General features: G+C 34.8%; 1 protein-coding gene across 1 annotated transcript in view; it reads left to right on the top strand.

The window, feature by feature from the left end:
• The first annotated feature begins 5,921 nt into the window (after nucleotides 1-5,921).
• LOC141389457 (uncharacterized) overlaps nucleotides 5,922-16,627 on the top strand; it is a 91,998-nt gene continuing 81,292 nt past the window's right edge. The window contains exons 1-3 of the mRNA XM_073960950.1: nucleotides 5,922-6,005; nucleotides 6,072-6,339; nucleotides 6,845-7,041. Coding sequence (XP_073817051.1) covers nucleotides 6,218-6,339; nucleotides 6,845-7,041 — 319 coding nt within the window. The 5' untranslated portion in view covers nucleotides 5,922-6,005; nucleotides 6,072-6,217. The remainder of the gene's footprint in view (nucleotides 6,006-6,071; nucleotides 6,340-6,844; nucleotides 7,042-16,627) is intronic.

Below are 16,627 nucleotides of genomic sequence, written 5' to 3'. Positions count from 1 at the left end.
AAATTTTGTACATCGACTTGCTCGCCTTAGCACAAATGTAGAGCCTGGATTTTAAATGACGAATTCTTAACTATATATGAAACGCGTCTACGAAAAATTTGGTCTGTGTGGCATCTGGGGCGGAGCTATGGATGCCAAAACTATTACGAATATACATACATAGACGAACGATCAAGGTAAATTTATAGAAGGTATGTGCATAAATTACAACAACTAACAAATTTACAAAAACAACATTGTTGGTATTGAAAATTAATTGTCAAAGTCCATATTTATATTAGGCAATTTTCCTTGCGGCAATTGTCAGTTTGAAGGAGAAAGAGGTGAGGCATATGGTAATCCTTTGCCTCTCAACACCCTCTCTCATCGACAAACTGACAATTGCCGCAAGGAAAATTGCCTAATGTAAATATGGACAAAGAAAATATTGAATAATAGGGTCGTTCCAAAAATTTCCTCAGGAAAAACATAAATACATTTTGAAAATCCTCCAATATAGAACAAATTTGAATGACAATGTATATATATAAAGAATTCAGAACTGTCGTAGGTCATTTTTACTACATGTTTAGGAAGAAAAACAGTATTTTATGGAGTCAAATTTCGAAGTTTCAAATTTCATGAGTAGACCCTATTACATTTTGAAAACTAAATTTACAAAAAAAGTAAGAATACAGCTGATTGTCACTTCTACCTTCTATAAATGTACCTTGCGAACGATCAAAAATAAGTTACAAAAACAGTTGGCAAATCACGGAAGGTAGTAAATACCCCAATTTTAGCTGTGTTCTAGAACTAAAAAGTTTTTAAAATATTTACGACTTCATTTTACTTGAAAAAATGTTCCCGTACACAAAAAAGTTGTAAAATGTTCACTTCTCTTTAAACAAAAATGGCGTTGAATGACTCTCTTTTTAAAAACTTTTTACGCGACACATTTGAGCGAGTATAAAAATAGTAACATGGTTGCCGGCGTCTGATTGGCTGATACTCCGACTTTGACATTTGTTCCAGTTTTTTTGACGTATTTTCCATTTTTCCGTTCCCGAACTATTTCAAAAAACTTGTGTGTGACAACAAAGTTTTTGCAGTTCTCTCTTTTACGAGTTTTACCATTAAAAAGTACGGGAACGAAGCTTTTGTCATTCAAATTCTTCAGTGTGTATGGACGCCATCTAGTGTTGTATAGCAATTTTCATCAGCCATAACCCAATGTGAGCAAAAGCTGGTTGCTGGGAGAAACGTACATTGAAAAATTTAAAAAAATGGCATGCGACACTTTTTAACCATCTCATTACTTTAAACTCTATATCGATATCATAACTTGTTGATTTTTTGTATATTTTTCAATTTTTTCGATTTGTTATACTATACATTCATTCGTTAAGGTGTGTTTACACTAGCCATCAATGTCATATGACCTGAAATTTTCCATCGTTATACAATCGCATGGTACAAATACACAGGTAGCCGCATCGGCAATTGTTGGCAACATAAGATGTCAAAATTTGACATCAATTCAATGCAATTGACACATTATAGCTCTGTTCCTTTACGTTCAAGAATCTTCAAGTTTTACTACTTTTTACTCGAAAAGCGTTCCTTTACTTCAAACACAATTCATATGGGAGCAGTTTACAACTTTTACTACTTTTGCCGGTTTCCCCATTTTCAGAAGTAAAGGAACAGACCATATGTTACCATCAGCTGGCATGATAATGCTACCTGTATTATTGTACCATGTACAATCGCTGCATGGCATGGTACAATAATACAGGTAGCATTATCAGGCCAGCTGATGGTAACATAATGTGTCAATTGCATTGAATTGATGTCAAGTTTTGACACCTTATGTTACCAACAATTGCCGATGCGGCTACCTGTGTATTTGTACCATGCTGCATGGTACAATAATACAGGTAGCATTATCATGCCAGCTGATGGTAACATAATGTGTCAATTGCATTGAATTGATGTCAAATTTTGACATCTTATGTTGCCAACAATTGCCGATGCGGCTACCTGTGTATTTGTACCATGAATCGCTGTGTGCAATATTAGGGATTTTCCTTACGCCATTTAAAGGGTGTTTACACTAGCTTTGTTCCTTTACTTTTTTAATGGTAAAAGTGGTAAAAGAAAAAAGTGTCAAAATTTCTCAAAATTGCTCTCTCATGAACATTTTTACCAGAAAAGTAAAGGAACGGAAAAATGGTAGATCTGGTAGCAATGTCAAAAGAAACATAAAAAATCAATTTTCGTCTTTTATTTTTAATTTAGTTTTGTCAACGTTCGACTTTTTCTTCTGTTTTTTCGTGCATTTTTTCTTCATTGTGATATAGTCGTCAAACAAAAGTCGAAATATCAGTTCTACAATTTTTTCCTGCAGAAATTATGCTGGTAGCCTGTGGTAGAAGAGAAAGGCGTATGTGTGCGTATGTATTAAAAATTGCTGCCAGTTTTACCACTTTTTTGGGTTAAGGAACGCTTTGCAGGTTAAAAATGGTAACAAATGGTAACCTCAGGTAAGTAAAGGAACACAGCTACAGTGTGACCACTATGAAAATTTTCATCTATCAAAATAATGTGGCAACTGATATGTAAATTTTTCATTAAGGGAACGTTCTATTCGGCTATGTATTTTCGTATGCAGTTGAGAAATAATTTGTTGGAAGAAAACAATTTTAACAACAAATGAAGAAAATATGAAACGAATATGTTCGCGCGATTTAAGTTTTTAACAAAATAAATTGTGTGTGTTGCGTGATTTATGCGAAATTGTATGCTTGTGTGAACGCAAAAACTAAGAGTGGTATGTAGTTTGACAAACATAAAGGATGTCGAATGGATAAAAGAATTGACAGTTCATATGACATTGATAGATAGTGTAAACACCCCTTAAAAATGCAGTGAAATTACGTTTCCACATTTGGTATTGTTACGGAATTAGATTTAACTAATCTCCCTGTAGACGTTGTTTTATTCCCCAGTACGATTTGTACCAAATAAAACAGGGTTCGTTTTACAATGCTTTATTTACTTTATTACACTTATTCAGAACCGACTTTAATTACTAAGCACACAGCAAGTCTCTAGTTAGCACGCAGCTATTCTTTAACCGATCTGTTCAGTTCAACGCTTAAAACACAACTACTACGTTATTGCCATTTCCCCGGTATTTATACCCCAAAGTCTCCCTGTTCTAGAGTCCTCCAGAACACATATGGCAACATCTCGAATCTGTGCAGCGAACACACAGACGCACATTCGCACTAATGGGTACTTTACACGATATGTTTTTTACATATGAGTTGTCACTTTGCATATATATGACGTAACTACAACAAACAAGTGCAAAGAAGTAACAAACTAAACAATAATTACATGATTATGGCAAAACAAAATAAAAGCACATTAATGAAAGGTAAAGTAACATCTAGAATAATGAAGAGAGTTCTACATGGTAGTTGTTGTTGCTTAAATAAAGTAACTGCGTAATAAAAACTTTACGTTACAATTCAAATTTTTAAATTAACGGAAATTAAACTAAACTAGCTTAAACCTATCAGTTACATTCGTAACAGTATGTTCCATGGTTTAATAAGAAAGGTTAGCCAAAGCTTTATGTCAATTTAAATTTTTTCATGCGAGTATGCCTAAAACTTCAAAACAATATAAACAAACTGTGTATGTGTGTGTGGTGTTTGAATAATATGCCAAACAATTTTAAAAACAATCGAATTCAATGATTTTTAAAATTGTTTTTAGACCATTTGTGTGGAAGAAATTGGTGAGATTTGCATTGAAACAATCAGTTTATCATATTCACAACTCGATTATGTGGAGAAAACTTAACTCTTCATTCATTTTTCGCGTTTTTTATAAAATGCTCAAAAAATGCATTGTAAACAAACCCACTTGTTGCTTTTATTTTGAAGTTTTAGGAATTCAAGAAAAACAAGGGTTCTATAGATTTTCTTCATTTAAATCTACCTCTTTACTTATACCATGGTATGTTCCTTTACTTTTGAAAGTGGTAAAGTGTCTGGCACAAGAGTATGGAATGTTTCTATTTCGTGTCATATGACATTGATGGCTAGTCTAAACACCCCTTTACTGACTTTTTCTTCATATACAGTCAGGGACAAAAGTTTACATACACCCCATAAATCTCGGGTTTTAGGACAAGTAATGACTTTTACGAAATTCCAAGTATGCAGTTTTATTTCTTCTCACTAATAAACAATATTTGAAACAACAAAAGTATAATCCATAATACAAATAACGGTAAATTTTACAAAAACCAAAAAATGGTGGGGACAAATGTTTACATACACCCCAAGGAAATTGTGTATTGCCGTAGAATTTATGGAATTAGCGGCAAAATTTCTAAATTTTATTGTTTCAGCGAAAGACTCTGGGTGTCCAAGATATATTTTAGAGAAACAAAAATAATTTTGGGGGGTTAAATGCCGTTATTTAAGGTCAGAATTCTTGTATTCCTCATCAATGCTGACCCTTGCTTAATTCTTTGCGTTTTAAGGTATTGTACTTTATAAAAAGCATAAAATTAGTGTCAGATGGCAAATTTTGAGACTCTAGAAAGCTTTGAAGTTGTTCTTGCTCATAATATACCTTCCTGGACGTCGAGATTTATGGGGTGTATGTAAACTTTTGTCCCTGACTGTATATCTGATTCGTATGCTCTGTTCCAGAACCTACATGAAGCTACTATTTTTTACTACGATAACATTTTTTCCTTTATGTTATCGGAAAAAATAGTTGGCCTGTTCCCGTACTTTATAAAGTGGTAAAAGTCGTAAACGATTTTCATATAAATTTTGTGTACGGGAACGCAAAATGTGTAAAAGTGGTAAAAATTGTAAAAACTTTTTAGTTCTGGAACAGAGCTAGTAAAAATTAGTAGATTCTTGCAGTACTGGAACAGACCAGTAATGTGGGTTTATTGCGTTACGTACACTCAGTAATTATTACCTAAATAATTGCTCTGTTCCAGAACCTGCAAGAAGCTACTATATTTTACTACGATAACAATTTTTCCTTTATGTTATCGAAAAAAATAGTAAAAATTAGTAGATTCTTGCAGTACTGGAACAGACCAAATATCTTTTCTCATCGTGTCAGTGTCAGTTTGACTTTTGGTTTGTTCCAGTACTACACATTTCTACAGGGATGCGAATTGTTCCAAGGTAAAAATCGCTACAGCCACATACGCACCATAGGTCTGTAGCGATTTTTACCTTAAAACAGTTGACATTACTGCTTAAACAGTGGTTTTTGTACGTCAAAAATCACCACAAGTAGCGGGAAAACCACCAACTTGGCACTAGAGCTGGCAAACCATCGATATTCCCAACATTAGATATTTTCGATATAATAGTTTAAAATATCGATTACTATCGATATTATCGGTAAGCTGTCAACACCATTAATTTGGAGATGAAAATGGCGGAAATGTCAATGCTTTTCTTGACATTTTGCACAAGTAGTTCACAGAAATGCAAAGGAGAATATAAAATTGCTTTTATATTATGAAAATATTAAAAAAATACATTTTACCTTTCCGAAAAATATGTACGTGTGACTACGGGCTTATTTTCTCACACACAAAAACCTAAAAGCAGCGAAATTTTTATTTGTTTTAATGAGTTTTGGGTTGGGGGTTTTTGTTCCGATAATATCGATAGGCAAAACTATCTATCGATATTTAATTTTTAAAAAACAATCGATTTTATCGATAGTGCCATCGATTTTTTGCCAGCTCTACTTGGCACCCCTGCATTTCTACACATTTTTACTCCGATAACCGATTTTTCCTTTATGTTATCGAAAAAAATAGTAAAAATGTGTAGAAATGTGCAGTACTGGAACAGACCATTTGTGTCACTTTGTTTGAAATTTAAAATCGTTAAGTTTTCGAAATTTTCGTGATTTGCAGAAATACCAAACTTAATTGTGTTGACAAATATTTGTGAAATACGTATGTATGTGATATTACCCTTGTACGGTTTAATACGTTTAAAACATAATTTTTAACATCTACATTTCAGATCGATTTTTATTTGTGGACAATAACGTTCATTCATTCTTTGGATTTGGTTTTGTTGTTCCCCTTCTGCACTATGCATTGAGTTGAGTGCAATCTAGCCATTTCTTTCCATGGTTTTATGTTAGCCACATTCAATGTATTCAATGTATGGCACTGCTAGATCAGCAAAACAAAAACAGAACTAAAAGCCAAGTAAAGCCAAACAATTCCAATACAGGCACAAAACAAACCCACAGCACCACCTTACCAAATCAAATTAGAAAAGCCAGGTAAAGAGTCAGTTGCATTTGTGAGTCCATCGGTTAAACAATATTGTTTGCGGACGAACCCAACCGATTTGTGTGGGTTTTTTAATTTGTTCGTGGTGTGTCGTGTAAGCCAGTTTCAAACAAATCTAAAAAGAAGTTCATTACAGTTTTTCCACTTGTAAAGAATTGGCCAACTTCACATTCAACATTTATAAGAAGTTGGTGCAACCAAACTTGTCTTCTCACAATCCTTGTGTAATCTTGGGAGAATACGCAGCAACTTTTTGTATTACATTGAAGAAGAAACAACTTGAAATCGGTGGAAGTTTTTGTGATAATTTATAGATAAAGCCAAAAAAGAATACTAATGGAAAAATAGTTTGTGGCTAAAAAAAGCAAAGAAAAAAAGGAAATCAATTTACAAATTCATTGTTGCATACCCAATTTAATTTTGAGATTCTCTTCCTCCATAGAATTACACTTTGTGGTGTTAAAGTCATTAAAGTCATTTGTGTTTTGTGTATAGCTTGTCTTTGGAAAGACATCATCATTATTATCATCAATTAGTGAATAATATCCAATCTGTATTGGACAAAATAGTGAACAAAGAAAGAACGAACGACAGTGACTACAATTCAGACATTAAGGCTGTATTACCAAGTCAACTTAGTGGGCATCTTTTCTTCTTGCTGTGTTCTAATCCTAATCTACCATTGGCAACAGGTAAGTTAGCCCAAGTTTTATTTTTAAACAGCACCACATTGATTGCCTTTGCAATTGGATGTTTTATTTGTTTATTTTTTGTATGTTTCTTTTCTCCATAGTTCTCCTTTCGTTCTAAAAATAGATTTGATATTGATTAACTTTTACTGATATTTATAGACATACATTTTAGTATTGTTAAGGCTGCATAATAAATAATTTTTTTTGAGGCTTTATGTTAGGGCATCAGAGCCGTAGTCATGTACTGTTGTTGTTTCGAATCCAAGTGTACTTGTTCATACAAAAAGTCGTGAATACAATACTCCATCAGATCTAGACTTATTAATATTCTTTTAGAAGACTTATTAGATTTTCATGAATAAGTCTTTTCTGATAAGACTTGCTGGTCATCTATGAAAATATATGTTTATTTTCTTTGGTCTTCTATGAGAGGATTTTGCATGAGAAGCCCTATTGATCTTCAATGAATAGTCCTGTGCTCTTCTATGAGAAGACCTGTTGGTCTTCTATCAGAACCCGTGTTGGTTTTCTACAAGAAGACCTGCCTTCTTACACAACAAGAATTTTTGAAGTCAATGAGAAGACCTGTGGGTCTTCTATTTGTAGAGCTGTTGTTCTTCCACATGAAGATCTGTTTTTTTTTGTCAAAAGAAGACCTCTTGTTCTTCCTCAGGAAGACCTGTGGGTCTTCAATGATAAGTCTTGTTCTTCTGTGAGAAGGTCTGTGGGTGTTCTATGAAAAGATGTGTTGGTCTTCTAAATGAACACATGTTTATCTTTGACAAGAAGACCTGTTATTCTTTCACAGAAGACATGTTTGTAATTTATGGAAGACCTGTGGATCTTCTATGATAAGACCTGTTTATCTTCTACGAGAAGACCTGTTTTTCTTCCACAAGAAGATATGTTGTTCTTCCACAAAAAGACCTGTTGGTCTTCTATGAGAAGACCTTTAGTCTTCCATGAGAATCCCTTTTGGTATTTTGTGAAGAACTGTTAGCCTTCAATAAGAAGACCTTTTAGTCTTCTTTAAGAAAACCACTTGTTGTTCATGAGAAGACATTTGTGTCTTCTAAAAGAAGACCTGTGGGTTTTCTATGAAAAGATCTTCTTGTCTTCTTTGAGAATGCGTGTTGGCGTATTTACTGCAGAGATTTTCTTAAAGAATTAATGTACATTGAAATGAACTATTGGCCTTCATGAGTAGATCTTTTGATACTGCAGAGGAGTCTGGTGTTCTATTAAAGAATATTGCGGTCATTTCATACGATAAAAATTAGCCTCATCGAAATTATTTTGCTGGTGCTGGTCCAAACAATGGAACGACTTTGTAGAAATTTTTCACAACATATTTTCCAAACATAGATCAAGTCCGAGGATTGAGCATATAAGTCAACAACTTCGGGTACCTCCGCCACAAAACTTCAAAATTTTCTTAAATTTGGGAGCGCCATAACTCTGCAAGAGAGTAGTAATTCTTCCACACATAAGGTGTGTACAATAACCCAAAAATTTGTACAAATTCGTACATACAAATTTTTACTGAATGCTGTTCGATAACAAAATTATCCAGCAAAAGAGAGCGAGTTTGGAGAGATTTTTGGAGAGTTCTGTGACTGAGAACTTGCAAATTTTTGCTGGGAAAATTTGTCCCGTAAAAAGGTCGGCCAGCTGACTTTGAATCAGCTGATCAATGTACACAACTTGAAATGTTTAGATTTTTGACCAAGAAGATTTCACAATTTTACATTTTTTAGATTTTAATGCTTTGTGGATAGGATTACTGCTTTAAATAAGTCAAATGATATTTTAAAATGTATGTTTTTGTTCCATTTGGTTTAAAATATAAAAGAAACAAAAACAATTTTCATACATTTTCGGAAACAGCTGACTTTCTTGCAAGTTTTTGCAAAATGTTGTTCGATAACTTTCTGCAATTTTTCTTGCTTGAGTGAGTAAAATTCACTGAGAGAGGTTGCTGGAACTTACTGAGTAATTATTGCTGGGAAAGTTATCGTACACACCTATTGACTATACCCTCATTCATTTTTTTGGTCAGAGGCCGAGGGTATATCTCTGTCAGCATAGCTGACTAATACTCTCTTACTTGTTTTTATACCCTCAGCAAAATGGGCAAAATGTGCCTCATCGAAATAATGGTTTTAGACCCCAAATATGTTTGGACGAAATGTGTTTCAGACAATCTGGAGTCGATTGAGCAATGTCCGACCGTCTGGCTGGCTGGCTGGAGCGCACGATAACTCTCGAACGGATAAACCGATTCGGTTCAAATTTTGGCTTTCGTAATATTTTACCCAAACTTAGTTTAAGTTCGAAGATGGGCTATATCGGTCTACTCCTTCCGGTACCTCCCCCACAAATGTTCGGAAAATTTGTGCGCACGATAACTCTTGAAGGGAGTAACCGATTTGGTCCATACTTTGCCATTTGTGAAATGTGTACCAGACTTAGATAAGGTTTCAATATGGACACAATCGGTCCACTCCTTCGGGTACCTCCCACACAAAATTTTGGAAAAAGTTCAGTTTAGGGCCTTCTCTCGAATCGCTTTGATTTTTGTTGTAACAAATTGTATTCACTTCCCCCCATACGACGGTTCGAGTTTCATCAGGGGCAAGTCCATACTTCCTCAGAAAATGGCCGGAAAGGTGCAAAAAGCCACTATGACACCTTGTGTAGTGGTTGGAGCGCAAGATAACTCTCGAACGGAACTGTCGATTCGGTCCAAAATTTGGCCTTCGCAATATTTTATCAAAACATAGTTTAAATTTGAAGACGGGCTATATCTGTCCACTCCTTCAGGTATCACCCCCACAAAACTTTAAATATGTTCGGCAAAATTTTGCGTACGATAACTCTTGAAGGGAGTGACCGATGTGATCCATACTTTGCACATCCAAATATATCTACCAGTAGTGCGATTCTGTTACTTTTTTTAATAACGAACCGACATCGGTAGTTAACGAAAATATTCGGTTGAGTTAACGAATGTGCTATTCTGTAACTTTATGTTAACGATTGTAGAAATCGTTAACTCATACCGACGAAAATCGATAGGAAGGAAATGTCAAATATTATATTTTAATATTAATTAAAATATGAAGCTAAAAACATTATTTCGTCGCGAGTACAAAACATAAAGCGTTTAAGAAGGAAACAATTCAGATTTTTGAAGGAGTTTGGCTCAAATGTGTGTCTTTTGGATGAATACGGATGCCAGTAAAGAAGGATTTCTTAAGATGTTTTTATTGTGTGTGTGATTTAAAAGTAATAAAAGTGATAAAACCATCATTAATCTTTTTTAAAAGCGCATTTGTATTTTTTTTAATTAAAAGTTGGGATCATATTTTGGGTTGTGGCGCTCTGTACAGAAATTCAGCTTTGATATTTGACATGACTTAAGCCCCTTCAGTGATCGTGGATCCACGTTACCGTCATTTGAGTTTATATATTCACATATTCAATTCACGCCCACATTAAATGAAATTTCTCATAGCGGAGAGTATGAAAAGTTCGAAAATCCAAGCTTATACGCCATTTTTAGCATTCTGATTGTTAGTGATGCTGAGTTAAAATCTATAAGATTATCACAGAACAAAGTAGGTTATAGTAATACTATTCACGTGTTGGCCTCAATGCTAAATTAAAGCCAACGAAAGCCTCCTAGAAAGATAGTGTTACGGACATTGGTATAGGTCTTACATAGCAGTACCACAATTGAGTTCTTTTGAAGCATTAGCTAACGTTTTTCCTCTTTAGTAAGTAAAACAAAGGTTAGCGTAGTCTTCATATGTAGGATAGCATGGGGCAGCTTCGCCACTGTTGCGCCTTCGCCAGCACCGATTTAATTGATGCTACATGAAGGTTGTCTAAAGGAAATTTATGATTTAATCGAAGATCAAAGAGAACTTTGATGATCTTTATGCAGTTTCAATAAAATCGGCGCTGGCGAAAGCACAACAGTGGCGAAGCTGACCCATGTTATCATACATAGTTAACCCTTATGTAAACGCTTTAAGAAGATTTTTCTCAATAAGACAGAATTTACCTTATGTACACTCCTCATTAACATAACATATGCTCATATAAAAACGCCGTTTTTAAAAGAAATCAACAAAATATTGCAATAATGTACTGTCGTTAAGACTTAACAACAACTTTTTTTTGGTTGTTAACTTAACAATAATTTTCGGTAATTAACGACAAAATTTACCGACACAAATTGTTAAAATTGGTATACAGAATAGCACTTACCGAAAATTATCGTTAACTACCGACATTCGTCGTTAATTCTGTCGTTAAGGAGTTACAGAATCGCACTACAGTAGTGCGATTCTGTAACTTTTTTGAATAACGAACCGACATCGGTACTTAACAAAAATATTCGGTTGAGTTAACGAATGTGCTATTCTGTAACATTATGTTAACGATTGTAGAAATCGTTAGCACATACCGACGAATATCGATGGAAAGGCAAATTGTCAAATATTATATTTTGATATTTATTAATGTATTTTTGAATTAAAAATGTTATTTCTTCGCAAATAAAGGCATAAAACGCGTAAGGGAGGTAAAAAGGTCAGTTTTTTTGAAGAAATGCGCTAACATAAGTATCTGCAAGTATCCCAACAATGCGAAACACAAGTATTATTTCAACTTCTAAAACGTCAAGTGTGTATGTATGTATGAACTTCTAGGAGTCAAATAATCTCATAGATTTTCGTGGTTTTATTCCAGGATATGAATAAACAGTCATTCGCATCCAAGTAATAGCTCGACAAGGCATTATATGTTTGGAGTGGGCAGGACAGTGTAATCAGAATCATTGGTCAAAAGGTCACTTTGGAGTGAATTGTGTTATTATGCATGTACAGATCAAGACATTTTTAACACCGCAATAAAACGAACTTTGCCATATGAATATTGAGTTTTGGAATTACTTAAGCCCCTAAAATGGTGTACGTGGATCCAAGTTACCGTCATTTGAGTTTATATATTCATATATTCAATTCACGCCCACATCAAATGGAATTTCTCATAGCGGAGAGTATGAAAGGTTCGGAAATCCGAACATATACGCCATTTTTAGCATTCTGATTTTTAGTGATGCTGAGTTTAAATCTATAATATTAATACAGAACCAAGTAGGTTATAGGAATACTATACACGTTTTGGCCTCTCAGAAAGATAGTGTTAAGGGCATTGGTATAGGTCTTATATAACAGTACCACACTTGAGTTCTTTTGAAGATTTAGCTAACGTTTTTTGCCTTTTGCGCCTTTGCCAGCGCCGATTTAATTGATGCTACATGTAGATCGTCCAAGGGAAAGTTATGAGTTAATCGAAGATCTACAACTTTCTCTTTGGCGATCTTTATGCAGCTTCAATAAAATCGGCGCTGGCGAAAGCACAACAGTGGCGAAGCTGCCCCATGTTATCGTACATAGTTAACCCTTATGTAAATGCCTTAAGAAGATTTTTCTCAATAAGGCGGAATTTACCGTGTGTCCCCTCCTTATTAACATAACATATGTTCATATAAAAACCGCGTTGTTAAAAGAATTCAGCAAAATATTGCAATAATGTGCTGTCGTTAAATCTTTACGACAACTTTTTTTTTTGGTTGTTAACTTAACAATAATTTTCAGTAATTAACGACAAAATTTACCGACAAAAATCGTTAAAATTGGTATACAGAATAGCACTTACCGAAAATTATCGTTAACTACCGACATTTGTCGTTAATTCTGTCGTTAAGGAGTTACAGAATCGCACTACAGATATAGATCAGGTTCGAATATGGACTATATTTGTCTACTCCTTCTGGTACTTCTCACACAAAATTTCGGATAAGTTCACTTTAAGACCTGCTCTCGAATCACTTTGATTTTTGTTGAAGCGATTTGCATTCGCTACCTCCATTACGACGGTAAAAGTTTTTTCAGGGGCAAGCCCAAGTCCATATTTCTTGGGAAACAGCCCGAAAGGTGTAAAAAACATCTATGTCACCATATGTTCAACTGTTCAACCGATTTGGTCCAACATTTGATCTTCGTCATATTATATCTAAACTTAGTTTCATGGGCATTATTGGTCCACAACTTTGGGTACTTCTCCCCAATATTTAAAAAATGTCACTAAAATGCTATGACGATATCACTTGAATGGGGCAACCAATTTGGTCCAAACTTTGGATCTCCTAATATTTTATCAAAATTTAGTTTAACGTCTAAAATGGTCCATATCGATCCTCTCTAGGGTTCCTGCCCTACAAAAGTTCAACATTTGTGTCTTAGTGCAGTTAATTCCTAATCCACATTTTTGTCGGCAAGTTCAATGTCCAAAAAGGGCCACAAAATTCTGAAGAGACCTTAAATACATTCGATCTGTCCGGAAGTGAAAGTTTCGCTTCACATTGGCTGAGGATATATCTCTGTTGGCAAAGCCGACTGATACTTTTTTACTTCTTTTTTTCTTTTTGCTAGGGGAAATCACTACTGCCTGAAATATGGATCACGAAATATACCAATATTAGGGTGGGGCGATTTGAACACCACCACGGGCGCCTAGAGTTTCTGGTTCTTGGGATTGTACTGAGCAAACAAGTATTCTAGACCATATGCCTACAGTGAACATTGACCCCCCCCCCCCCCCCATATTTTGGCTTGAAGTTTTTTTCAAGGTTATTGCCATATTGTGGCATATAACAGCCAAACCACTGAGATTTCCGAACCCACACATAGACAAAAATTGTAGCCAAGACAATAATTAAGAACTCTCTTGTACATTGCAAAGGCATTGGAACTCTCCTTCAGTCAGTTATGGCCTCGAGAAGGTGCACATTTTTCGGAAAATATCGATAAATTACACTGTACTACAAAATGGGACTGAAATTCAGTGGGTTAAAAATTCCTTTTGGAGATGAAAGCCCTTGGTGAGTTTTTTTAGAACCCAAAAGGAAATTTTCACCATAGGTCAAGTTTCTGAAATATCGCGTGATTAATGGTTTAATTTTGGCCTCTTAATTTGTGAGAAAATAGCTTTATATATCTGTTTAGCGTTATTATAGCTTCATTTTGAGATTCCATCTCTTCAGTCAAATCGAATGGCGAATCTTTTTGTAGAACATCTCATACCTTTTCGTCCTTTCTTTCTTGAGCCGTAGTAAACGTAACACAATTCGAGATTTTACAGCATCCAAATATTCTACAAAAATATTGTTCAAAGGATTTTAGGATTTTGTCTTTGTGTTGGATCGAAAATCTCAGTGGTTTGGCTGTTATATGCCAAAATATCAAAAAAAAAAAAACTTGAAACCTTCACTGTAGACATATGTTCTAGTAGACTTTTTTGATCAGTTCTATCCCAAGAATCAGCAACTCCAGGCGCCCGTTAACATTTTTTCCTTCCATACAAATCGCCCCGTCCTAACCAATATACCAATCTTCTCGCACTAAAGTGTTTGGTATTCTTTGTGTTATTATTATTTTATTTTCCATAACAATCTAGAGAATTGTTTTTATGGCTTTTTGTGTAGATTTTTTTATTGGACTTGTCAGTGGGATAGTTAGGCCCACTATTTCTCTGTCGACAAAGCTGACTAATACTTTTTTACATTTTTTGTCGAATATTTTCGGTGAGTTCGCGACCATCATATACCTTTAATTTCACAATTGACCAATTTTTGTCGAAAATTCTCTTAGGGAATTCAATTGTTGTTAAACTGTTTCACATTTTCCTCAATGTCAAACTATTCATAATAATTGCCAACTAATTAACCGCACGTGATTAATGTTATAATTATCATCAATTCTAAAAATGTTCCTAATATTATTCGTTTAAAAAATCTTCGAACTTAACCAAATACAACAGGCCAATTAAACCATAAAAGTCTGTCCAAAGTAGCAATTAATAAGAAAAACAAGTTTTCAAAAAATGGACAACAACAAAAACCAATCGGCTATCAACAACACCTTTTCTAAGCGTTTCAATGTTACGCACTCTTACGCTTTTGCTGGCCTTAGTTAGGCACGTTTTATGTCTATTTTTAGATGACGTAGAAGAATTTCTTGTGGACGCCAAGCAAGACTGTCTGTCTGTCCAGTATAAAACTACCGGCCGGCTTCTGTGAATATGACGACAAAAAATTTAACTGCCAGTTAAGCGACACCCCATGTGAATGAACGCACAATTTATGCTCCCCCGCGCCATTTCCCCTGTCAATGATCAATGTTGTCACCATTACGAAAAGAAAAAAGTGTGACGTATAATTGTTCACCTTTTTCTTCAAATAGAATCATATCAGTGGTCCCTCTAATGTGTAGATACCTATATGACCATAACGTACCTATCCGCATGACGGATTATCATTTTGGCTGGTTGTTTTATTTCCTTCCTTTTGCATTCGGACAATGATTAATTTTTGGTTGATTGCGCTTTCATTGTGCAGCAGTATATTGACCGTCTGTAGTTACCTGTACCTAGGCATATCTATATGTCTATATGTATGTACTTTTTCCAACAGAACCCTTTATAAGCTGCTGTACACTCTTGTCCACGAGTTATTTCAACGTGATATGTACCTATCTATCAATAGAACTTCCGTTGCGATATTAACCACGAGTGTTTTGTATTGTTGTTGCTGCCGTTTGAAAAGGGTTAACGCTTGGTTGATTTCGGAAGTTTTTTTCGTTATTGTTGGATTTGTGCATAACTGTATTGTGTTTTATCATTTTTCAAGTTGAAGGAATTAACGATGTGTGTGTTTGTTGCGTATTTGTGTCCCCATGGAATATGTCGAACACCTGGATGACATTTTTCTGAACAAACAAATGACAATTTTTTCGCTGTGAAATGGGCATGATACATAGGTACATCCTTTTGGACATGAATAGCGACAAATAATTTTTAGCAGGAAAACAATAACAGGAATGGTTATCTTAAACGAACTATAAACGGACTTAAAATTTTAAAAATAAACAATAAAATAAGATTGAAAAAAAGGCCTTGTTTATATTATAGCCTTTTACAATGTTAACCTTCTTTATGATGATTTATTTGAAATATAGGCAATGGAATTGCCATTTGAAACCCAGTGGGTTTGATAAATTATTGTACTGACAAACCCAATAAACGAGGTCTACACAAGATAAAATTACTTACTTACTTAGCTGGTCCATTACAGAACATTTGTTCCATAGGCCGAACTAAGAAAAGATCTCCAATTCTCTCTATTTGTTGCTTTGCATTCTGGAATACCGCGCCTTTTCATCTCTTCATCCACTTGTTTGCGCCATCTGTTCCTTGGCCTGCCAATTCTGCGTACACAGCCAAGCGGTTCGTATTTAAACGCCATTTTAGTGGGTTTATCTTCACCCATTCTTATGATATGGCCTATCCAACGCAATCGCTGCATCTCGATACGTTTAACTATATTGTTGTCGTTGTATAGCAGATACAGCTCGTGGTTCATGCGACGTCGATATTCACTGTCAACGCAGATTGGTCCGTAGATTTTCGAAGAATTTTTCTCTCAAACACACCAAGCACTGCCATGTCTGCTTGC

The sequence above is a fragment of the Musca autumnalis genome, unplaced genomic scaffold (assembly GCF_047663935.1).
Source record: "Musca autumnalis isolate F117 unplaced genomic scaffold, ASM4766393v1 scaffold_1, whole genome shotgun sequence".
Taxonomy (NCBI): domain Eukaryota; kingdom Metazoa; phylum Arthropoda; class Insecta; order Diptera; family Muscidae; genus Musca; species Musca autumnalis.
Note: the sequence above shows the minus strand (reverse complement) of the source record. Positions and strands in the feature narration are given on the sequence as shown.